Below are 11,306 nucleotides of genomic sequence, written 5' to 3'. Positions count from 1 at the left end.
GGACCGTGTTCTAGAGGACCGTGTTCTAGAGGAGGACCGTGTTCTAGAGGACCGTGTTCTAGAGGAGGACCGTGGTCTAGAGGAGGACCGTGTTCTAGAGGAGGACGGTGTTCTAGAGGAGGACCGTGGTCTAGAGGAGGACCGTGTTCTAGAGGAGGACCGTGTTCTAGAGGAGGACCGTGTTCTAGAGGAGGACCGTGTTCTAGAGGACCGTGTTCTAGAGGAGGACCGTGGTCTAGAGGAGGACCGTGTTCTAGAGGAGGACCGTGTTCTAGAGGACCGTGTTCTAGAGGAGGACCGTGTTCTAGAGGAGGACCGTGTTCTAGAGGAGGACCGTGTTCTAGAGGACGTGTAGTCGACTCTTTACACTCAAGATTCACCAGAGGGGCGTTCACTGACTTCTAGACGAGGGAACATGTGTTTTAAGACACTTTTAAATGTCGTCTAGAACAGCTGTTATGACGTCATTCAACCTTCTACTTCAAGGATTTTACATTTCAGACTTTGGTGATTTCTAGTTTGAAAAAAGAAATGTACAGATATATAAAAAACACACCGAGGACACTGACGTAAACGGGCTGAAAGCAACAAAGAGTTTCCTCCGTATCCATGTGTCTGTGTACAAAGCCCTGCATCAACAGACTAGAGTCACACAATCCCTAAAGAGGACCTCAACAAAGGCCTGAGACGCGTTTCCAGAGCGAGGTCACATTGTGTCTGAAACTCTTTCTCGGGAACACACCGTGTGCAGAGCCCTCCACCGTGTGCAGAGCCCTCGCGTGTAAAGACTCGACATACTCCGTCTGACGCGAGCGCCTCCTCAGTTTCAGATTTCCTCCCGCTCTCGAGAAGCGACTCCTCTTTCTATTGAACCTCCTCACTCACACCCGGAGACACCGGAGACCTCTGGAAACAACAATCCCTTCAGTGGACTGAGAGACGGCGCCGGCGTCAAGCGATCCGGCTACGAAAACGTCTCTCATCCGATCAAAAGCATCGCTGACGACGGTGGAAGGTGTCGGGTCTCGGACGGACACGATGCGGTTTGTCTGTCACTCAGAGTTCAGCCCGAGTTCATCTCCACACAGAGATGATGAAGAGGAGAGGGAGGAAGAAGTGAGACAAAGAAACTCCCCCAGAGGGATCTTTACAAAAACACTTTGCCCCAAAAAAAGAACAAAACGTTGATAGAAACAGGTGAACGAGATTAAAAAGATCACACACACACACACACACACACACACACACACACACATTAATAAGAAGAAACAAACGTGTGTGTTTTCCCCTCATGTGGAGTCTTTACTGTAGCAGCGAACGCACACAACAACATGCAGATGTAACTTTAATCGCAGCATCATCATCATCATCATCATCATCAGACACCGTTGTGCGTCTCCAACACACAAAAAAAAAATCATAAAAGCATAAATACAAAATATAGATCTCTGCTCTGATCGGGGTCCATTTCACTCACGTGGAAAATATAATATTGCAGAGAATGTATTTACAACGCCGGCTCGGTGAAGAACGTTCAACACAAAATGACACAATCTCATAAATTAAATCCACAAAAAACGTGAGAAAACCCAAAACAATAGCAACTTAAAAACTAATCCAACCATCCGACTCCTCAAACTAACTTCATCTGAAACTATTTAATGGATTTATGAATCGTTCATCGTTGACCACAGCATGTGTGTGTGTTGGATGCTTGTTTATGGACAGAGACACAGTTTCACATTAAAATATGGTCATTTAAAGGAATAAGCGTTTGTATATGAATGACTCAGCCTGTGTTACTTTGAGTTAGATTTTAAACCTCCACAGTGACCGAAGACTCAAAAAACAAACGTCAACGCTTCAAACTATATCAACACATCTGTTTGCAAACTCTCACAGAACTCGTGCATTTTAACTTAGACAACAAAATACATGTAGATGCATACGGTCAACCCCATTAAACTATCATCTTTGTGAACGGATGTCTTGATGTAGTTTTACTGACTTTTCTCCGTTTTTGTGATTCTCTGTTTACCGTGGAGGCGAGTAATTAATATAGAAACAGTCATTTTGTGGGAGAAGCTGAAACAGTTATTTAGATCCTCTCAACAAACCGATGTTTACTGGAATATTTCCTACGTTTGCTTCTACGGTTTCATCACTGCGGGCGGCTTGTGGCCCACAGTGATTAACAGAACTACATCCCTCATTTCCACTTGAACCTCTCCGTCGGCATCCAAAGCGGTGCGTCCTCCCAGTTCGGTCCGGCTGGGATGCCAAATGGTACGAGGAGTGAGGATGCGTGTCCAGCTTTTGTTTCCGTCCTGTTCGCTCCCGATGGGACTTCCTCATTGCTCTTACCATCACAGCTCCGCTCTGACGCTGCTGCCATTTTGTGTCCCTGGTGGTTAACGTTTGATACACTTAAGGAGTCAGAATGGTTCCGCACGAGACGGGGATTAAAAACCCGGAGGAGACCGCTGCTGCGATCACTCGTCGTAATCAACATCACTGCCATATTCTGTAGGGAGAAAGACACAGAGGGATTAGATACACGTGTTTTACTGTCATATATATAATGTGTGTGTTCTGAAGAGTGAAGCCGATACTGAAGAGTCTTCAAGCTGCATTCTCTCTAGTGTCCACCAGGGGGCGACTCCTCTGGTTGTATAGAAGTCTATGAGAAAATGACTCTACTTCTCTCTTGATTTATTACCTCAGTAAACATTGTAAACATGAGTTTATGGTCTCAATCTCTAGTTTCAAGTCTTCTTCAATACAGCATGATGTTCATTTAGTAAATGATGGTCCATTTAGAGTCACATTCAGTCACTTTCTGATCTAAAAGAGCCTTTAATCACTTTTCTCTACCGCACTTTATTTCCTTAAATAAATGCAGCACTGTTACTGTCGTACTTTACATTTTTTCTTCTACTTCTGTCTTGCTTTTGTTTTACTTTAACGTTATACTGAAATATATTTTAAAGCCTTATATGAAACATTATTTAAAAAGCGGGTTGGTACTCCTCAGAGTGAGGTACGGTATTGAATACAGTAAACTTTTGGTCTCGGCACCAAAACACCTTTATTTACACCGTCTGAGAAAAGTGTAGCAGGAGAACGAAACTTTGATTTTAATGGCCGACTCCCCCGCGTCACTGTGAGTGGAAGTGCATGTAAAAGAAACGAGGTGTCGCAGGAAGAAAAATAAAAACACGCTCGGGTTTCTAAAAGCACAGCGTCCACAGAGACGCTGTGCTTTGTGTGAATTCAGACCGGTAACGTGTCAAACAGCGACTCTGGTTTTTAGTCTCCGTCCGGCTCCACCGTCCTCCTGAGGGGCTCTGAGGAGGGCCGTGACCTCCGACCTCACCGCGGAGCGAGCGGGAGCACAAACAAAGAGTTCCCCCTACAGGAATCAATTAAGTGCTTTTTTACTGCGGCAGAGTCGGCGACCTTAAATCTTAACAGGCAGAGACGTAAAAAGTGAAGAAATTGAATCTTTTCGAGGGCTCATTAAAACACTGCAGGAGGCCGAGCCGTGACCCGCGGACGCTGATTCATTAAAAATAATAAAAAAAAGTCACTCAAACTGTTTCTCAGCGCAGACACTCGGCGTCCGACTGAGGAGTGAGAAAACCGTCTGACACCGTTTGTGTGAACTAGATTTAAATTCTGCTGCAGGAGGCTCAGCGCCAGCGGAGACGTTCTTCACGTCCACGAATCAAAGTCACAAATTCAAATTTCTTCATTTTGTTCAGCATGTTTTTTCTGATTCTGTCTCGTTACAATAAACAGCTGATAATCTGCCAATCATCAGAAACAATAATTACAAATACAGGTTCTTAAGTTCCATCTTTACTCAAATCTTTACTCATTTTCAAATAGTTTGAAGTGAAAATGTGACGGGAGAGAAAAAACGCCCTGAAACCGCTTTGGGGTTCAGAGGGTTTTAAACCGTTGAACGGCATGCTGGGTAAAGCTCGTTCTCCATCGATGTCTCTGTGACCCTTCACACCCAAAGGACCAGATGTTCTAAAAGGCCTCCACACTGGTGTCACACAGACTGTACGTTACACACCTTGTGCTTGTGTTGGTTTCTATTGTTCTGTTTGGAACACTATTTTACTGTAATAACTTAAATAAATAAAATAAATCTGAATATATGAGAATAAACACGTGATGGACAGAAGTCTGTGGACATCCTGATAGAAACAGAACCCTGTGTGTGTGTGTTTTCGACTGACCGTTGCCGCCCATCAGATCCATGGCGCTGACACAAGCCTCCTCTTCCTCGTCCTCCTCCTCTTCGCCGGCCGCGTCGTCGTAGACCACCGGCCCGCTCTCCACCACCACGCCGCTGGCGGGGGCTCCCGCGGGCACCGGCAGGGGGCCGGAGGAGGCAATCTGGGCAAACAGGAAAATATTGTTGACGACTTTTTAATATTTTCCTCTGCGTGACACCGGAGTCCCCCCCCCCCCCGGGGAAATCTAACCCAGATCTGATCTCATATAGCCCACTTCCTGTAAAATGATAAAAATAATAAACAGTATGGTGGGGGGGGGGGGGGGGGGGGGGGAGCTTCAGGGCAGGTGGAGGTATTTCATCTGCTGCAGCATCCCCCACATATGACTGAACACAGCATCAGAGCGTGACCACGACCTTTATTATTATTATTATTATTATTATCTCACACGACATCACCATCTCATGTTTCTACGGTTGCACCGTCCACAGCGCACTCTGTTCAGCACAAGAGGGTCGGGAATAAAGCAGAGCCTCGGGGGGAAGATGCCCTTCAAAATAAGAGAGAATTAAAGAAGAAGGGGTGAGTGTGAAGGAAAAATGTAATTAGGAAGCCCCCCCCCCCCCCAGTGGGAAACCAGGAGAGTCTTTCCAGTTGCATGCTGGGAGGACATGTTGTCACCAGTAAGAGACAATAAACAACGGGCAGAATAAAGGTTTTTTTTCCAGCAGTGGAAACGATGATGAGTGTGTGAAGGTTCCACTTCACTCCCACAGAGAGGACGCTAGTTCCATCTAATGAACCAGAAACACTGAACCAAACAAAGTACGAAGCCTACACAACCCGACAACCTCTGAATGAGATCGGGTCACAGAAATAGAATAGGAGCACCTTTGTGCTTCACTTCGCTGTAACAACAATTAGCATTTATAGCATTAAGTTGTTCAATTTTACTTACTCAGACGGTCACAATGGATACATTACACATAAAAATGGCCGCTCTGTCCATTGATTCCTATGGGAATGTCCCCTCTTCTCTTGGGTCCGGAGAGAACACATTAGCAGACACCTGTCAGCCAATCACAATGACTGTAGGCGTCCACAGTATACGACGCCATACGACACATCAACACGGCTCCACTGCAGTGACACCAAATCAACTTATGACGACCGATTCGATACGTTCTGATTTAAAAGCTGCGCCGCCGTCGGACAAAGAAAATTTCCCCTCGGAAAAAAAACCCACTCATCTGCTCCATCTGAGCGGTGTTTACTTTGCTTAGTGATGAACTGTACAGATATCAAAAGACAAACCAGCCGTGACCCCAGAGAGGAGCGGGCGTGCACGGCGTGGAGGGTTTTCATTTCTACCGTCCTTCGGGCGAAAGGAAACTAATAAAATATCTAAAACCAGACTTTTCGTGCATCATTCAGCTTCAGGAATGAAAACAAAAAAAGTCTTTTTTTCCACAGCGACTAAAAAGGAAAAGCTGCATGTTATCGCTTTCCTTTCAGCGAGGGCTAATTATAACGCCGGAGGAGAAGCAGGTGGAGGGTCTGCAGTGTGACGGAGATATTTCTGTTCTCCTCAGCAACAGCCTGTTGGAGTCCCTGCTGAGGCCTTCCTTTCTGCCATCTCTTCATCCAATTTGCCTCCTTCCTTTCCTCCCACCTCTCTTTTATTTTATGTTTCCTCTCTTTTATTCCACCCACATCCTTCTCTCCTTCCTTTGCACATCGATTCTCTTTTTTTCCCCACTCGTTCTTTCACACTTTTCTGCCCTTCTTCTGCTCAGATTTGTATTTTTTGCCCCACGATCAAACAATACAAAAGTAAAAAGCATCGAATATACCACCACAACAACCCAGAGCTGTGACTTTAACCTCAGCAGGCTCCTCGTCACGGCCGCTGGACGCCTCATTAGCTGCCGTTGAACACGGGCAGCGATGTGAAGACGTACGTAGAACAGGATAATTAAAAAGAAAACAAACACGCTGCTCCGGACTAATTAGGAGAGGAGAGCTGCTGGATGAGAGGAGAGCTGCTGGATGAGAGGAGAGCTGCTGGATGAGAGGAGAGCTGCTGGATGATGTTTATGTTGCTGTTAGACGTCCACGTTCGTACAGAGATCGTGTTGCACTACAAACATGGCGTCGCATGTTAGAGGAGACTCAGACTCTGGAGTGTTTACTGTTCGCTCACTGAGTCTCAGCACTTTAACGAGAAAGAAACTGCTCGTTAGGAGCGAGGAGGCAACTCCAAGCAACTTCGGTAAGCAACCGCTCAGAGGGTTTTATGGGATGTTGACAGCTGATCGCCTGCAGTTCACTCATGCACGGAACGACTGGCAGAAGTAAATTAACTGTGAGCAAACCGCAGCGTGGATTAATGCTCTCATGTCTCATGTTAAACTACAGAAAGATCTAAATCAGGTCCCGGGATCTGAATCACAAGCAGCACGTCTTGTTTTCATTAATGGAGTCAAAGGATGAATCAGCTTTAAACTAGTTTCCACGATGCAGAACAGACTCGATTCTCTGCGTGAATCCACGACACAGACGTGTCCATCAAACAGCAATCATTACGTTTATTCATATAGAGTCATTATGTCATTTCATGTTACAAAAAATCATTTTTACTGTTTAATCTGTTTTATTAGTATCTCTGCCAGGGGATGAGATCGGGTGTGTGTGTGTGTGTGTGTGTGTGTGTGTGTGTGTGTGTCTCTCTGAGTCTGTCCACAGCTAAACTTGCATGCTGATTTACACTATGGTTGAATGTTGTTTTGAATTCTAGCATTTCTCATTCCCTTGTTGTTATTTACTTGTATTCTCTGCATACATTGGGTTATATATATATATATATATATATATATATATTGTAGGATTATGTATACAACTCACATTTCTTTCTGTTTGTATTTAAGAGCAACTGTAATATACCATTTCCCCCCCGATTCTGATCCTCAGTCAGTATGTTCAGCGTCCACTAAATTAAAAGACTGGCCGGTTCTCACTGAATGCTCTAGCGATGGCCGCCGGCGTCTCCGTCAAACCTACGAATACTTTGCAGCAAATTTCCAAACAAGCGTTATTTGGATAAACTGAACACGTATTGAGAATGTAAATGGTTACTTCCTCCCTTGAGAACGTAATAAAGTGCTCAGCAGACTTGAAGCCTAAATAAAAGCTCCAAGTCGCTGAAACACGCGTCTGCACAGATTCATTCCATCGAACGTTACAGCGGTGGTCGTTGCAGACACACCTGGTAGAGATCTGCACCTTCCCAGTCATATTCCAGCTTGTTTACTAGGTTATTTAATGTGTCTTTTATACCCCGTATTAATGCCTTTATGTCTAATGTAAAGCACTTTAACGGCCTCGTTGTTGAAACGTTTATTCTTAAGTACCATCTTATGCAACTGGCAAAGACCTTAAAGTCTCTGATAACATCAGTATATCTGTAACACCGTCCTGCTACTGACGTGTTTCTATTTGTTTTACGACAGGAAGCGGCGAGCGATCAGAGCTCGTCCGTCCCTCGGCATCTCGGCTCTATCGGGGGGGTGGGACGGGGACGGGGGGGGGGTGGAGGTCAGTGCGTTCCTACAGGCCGAGCTGAAAACACTACGCGTCATGCGGTTTACCGCCCGGCACGGCTGACAGCTCACTCTGAGGACCCAACTTCAAATAGACTCCGCCATCAATTGACTGAGACTATTGCTTGCATAAGCAGACTCGAGCTGCAAACGCCAGAGCGACCGTCTGCAGTTCAAAGCCTGCTCTCCCGTGACCTCGTCACCCCTTTCACATTTTCTAAGCCCTCTCTGAAAATCCCCATCGCCTCTCACTGCGCTGACTGCTGCCTCCACCGGAGCTCTGAACGTGGTTCAAGGGAGCAGAAGAAGAAGAAGAAGAAGAAGAAGAAGAAGAAGCGAGCCGAGGGCAGCGGAGAACAGCTGGGCCGCTTTCCGTTGGCAGAAATCAGCTTGTTCTCCTGACTTGTGAAGTGATGGTTTCCTCCCTCGGCTTGTTGGAGGAACGTACGGACTAATTACCGAGTCGCTGAAGAGGAAGAAACAAGAATCAGTTTGTTGTTCAGCGCTGCAAAACAGAGCGACTCTGGCAAACCTCTCCTTTCAACGTGGGCCTCCGTCGCTGCAACATTACATAACAGGAGCCGCGAGCGAGGGAGCAGCCTCGGCCAATAGCGACGGCTGTTTGCTTCCAGTTCCCAGGAGGAGGTTTAGGGGGGGTTGCTAAGTAACAAGCCTTGTTGACCCGGCCCCTCGTGGTCGTGTTTTCTTCCTGGTTGACGGAGCCCCGAGCTCCCCGAGCTCCTCCATTCAGAGCTGCCAACAGCAGCGTGATGGAGGGGGGCGCGACGACAAAGGAGGGGAGAGAGGAAGGAATGTGGGGAAGGAGAGAGGAAATATAAAAAGGTGGAGGAGAGGAGGAGAGCAGCGGAGCGGGAAGAGAGGAGGAGGTGAGGGAATGAAGCATGAAGTGAAATGATGAGGAAAGAAGGAAGCGAGACTTCGTCCATATTCATGCACACTTTAAAGAATCGCATTCAGAAATCTGAACGATAACGGAAAGATTCCGATAAAACTTCCTCATGGAGTAAAATACATGAACGGGAGCTACGGAGGTCACTGCTACGTCATCAAACACGCCCAGACGCAGGCTTCTGATTGGCCAACATGGCTCCTTCAACGACTCAATGGTGTTTTCATTTAGACTGAGATTTGTGGAAAAAAACTAAATAAAGGTCGAGGTTTGTAAATGAATTGAATCGTCACTGAATGGATTTAATCAGCTGGAAGTTTTATTGGGTTTCTACAACACATTGAGCTTCAGCTCTGCATCCTAAAGCAGACTGAAGCTCTGTGGTTGGATGTTTCTGACTGAAATGCACTTTGGGAGTTGTAGTTGACTTCTTGTAACTTTTTCTAACTAGATATCTTTTGTCACAGAACTCCTAGAAATAACTTCTGCCATTTTGCTTCTTCATGTGGTGAAGAAGAGGAACACGACGACAGGAGCGGTGAAAACGGGGAAAACCTTTTCATTAGAAATAAGATTGAAGCAGAAAGGGAAGAAATGACAGAATGTGTAAAGTGAGATATGAGGGGAATAAAAAAAGAGCAGCACAGAGTGAATATAAAGTCCAGGAAAGACACATTTGAAGATGATGTAAAGCTACCTGTGTTTGAATTTGGGTCCAATTTAAAATCAAATTAAGAAACAAAGCTGGAGAGAAGCCGGCCTGTGAAGCTGTGAATGGAGAATGAGGACTTCCTGTTCAAAGACGTGACGTCTGACTGGCTTCAGTGCAGCAGATAGGACGCACATTCTGGATTCATCTAGAACAGAAGCCATCGCTGCAGGGCGGTGAACAAAAGAAAAAAAGACCTCTAAAAGTGCTGTTTAAGGCATTTTTATGTCCAAGTTTAAGGCCGTATTTATTTTAAGACCCTGTCAGAGTTTTTTTAGGAGCAGTGAACGCCCCGGAGGGAGGAAGGGAGAGGAGGAGTAATAATGGAAGGGCAAACAAAGACGAAGTGGGGTTCACCTCTCACACGGCCCGAGTGGAGATTTATTCTTCCCCGTCTGCTCTGCAGGAGATCTGAGCAATCAGCAATTAGGTTTTAATGGCCGACGTGGAGAGACTGACGGGGAATTACAGCCCGACTCCGGGTCTGTTACAGCCACAGCTTTGTTAGCTGGAGACAGGAAGCCTCTGGGTTTAGATGCCTTTTAAAAGCAGATCGACACTCTATATCTTTTTCTTATAGTCATATATTAACAAGTACTGTGTGAGTGTGTTTTATTCCTCTGCGCCATAGAACTAAACTCAGGGTTTCTGCAGTGTTCTTCAATTAAAGACTATGAACGACATTTTAACACCACAGAGGAGGATATTTAACATCTTTTTAAGGTCTACAGTTATACATCAAGTACATTCAATCATTGACATTATTCCCAGCAACATATAAAGAACAAAGATTCCTCGTAATATAATGAATCAGTTAATGCCACCTGAACTAAGAAAAGCACAACATCGATGGGTGGCTTCACCAATTAAAAACCATTATATTTAAGTTAAAGAAAGTTTTGCTAAAATTTACGCCCAAAGAGTCTGAAAACAATCAGCGAAACAGTTTGTAACCTCGTCAGAGCTTCATGTGTTAAAGCTGCATTCTCTCTAGTGTCCACCAGGGGGCGACTCCTCTGGTTGTATAGAAGTCTATGAGAAAATGACTCTACTTCTCTCTTGATTTATTACCTCAGTAAACATTGTAAACATGAGTTTATGGTCTCAATCTCTAGTTTCAAGTCTTCTTCAATACAGCATGATGTTCATTTAGTAAATGATGGTCCATTTAGAGTCACACAGACCATAAAGCAGGGGATGCTTTAGGGGCGGGGCTACTGTGATTGACTCCTCCACAGTCCAAATAGGATCACTTCAGTTCATCGGATACAAAAAAACCAAGATGGCGACGGCGAACTTAAGGCTTCATAACATCGGTCCACAAAGCGATGAGTGACGTCATGATGACTACGTTCACTTCTTATCTGTGGCTGAAAACGTCAGATTCAAGCATGTCGAGGATTATTTCAGCATCCTATGTCCACTAATGAAAATCATGGGATGGAACAAGTTAGCTGTTACCGAGCTAATGTTAGCTAAGGTACCTCCAAACATAAAACACACATTCCACTGTAACAAAGTGCACGCAGTGGAAATGCTTCAGCTCTACTTACAGAAACATTTGCTGCACATGTAGCCGTTTGTTAGCAGACGACAGAGACAACGAGGCTCCTGCTAAACCTGGTTTTCTCCTCCGGTGTGGGCGGGACTTAAGTGTTTCTATTATGGGCTTCCTGGTGACTGTGGCCAGCAGCAGTAATAATAATAAATACATAATCACAATCAAAACATGATCAAACGGCCTTCTGTATGCACGTTTGATAAATGTCAGAGTATTTCTCGTCACAATGAACCATAACTTTGCTGTAAGTATTTGATCATGTTTTAGTTGTCCGACC

The 11,306-nt window shown here is 45.2% G+C and overlaps 1 protein-coding gene across 1 annotated transcript in view; it reads right to left on the bottom strand.

Moving 5' to 3' along the window:
* Positions 1–1,299: 1,299 nt before the first annotated feature.
* Positions 1,300–11,306, bottom strand: part of LOC306707777 (transcription factor IIIB 90 kDa subunit-like) — a 79,869-nt gene continuing 69,862 nt past the window's right edge. The window contains exons 18-19 of the mRNA XM_079175385.1: positions 4,251–4,410; positions 1,300–2,524 (exon numbers count right to left, since the gene is read on the bottom strand). Of these exons, the coding sequence (XP_079031511.1) occupies positions 2,493–2,524; positions 4,251–4,410 (192 nt within the window). The 3' untranslated portion in view covers positions 1,300–2,492. The remainder of the gene's footprint in view (positions 2,525–4,250; positions 4,411–11,306) is intronic.

The sequence above is a fragment of the Pholis gunnellus genome (assembly GCF_910591455.1).
Source record: "Pholis gunnellus genome assembly, chromosome: 15".
Taxonomy (NCBI): domain Eukaryota; kingdom Metazoa; phylum Chordata; class Actinopteri; order Perciformes; family Pholidae; genus Pholis; species Pholis gunnellus.
Note: the sequence above shows the minus strand (reverse complement) of the source record. Positions and strands in the feature narration are given on the sequence as shown.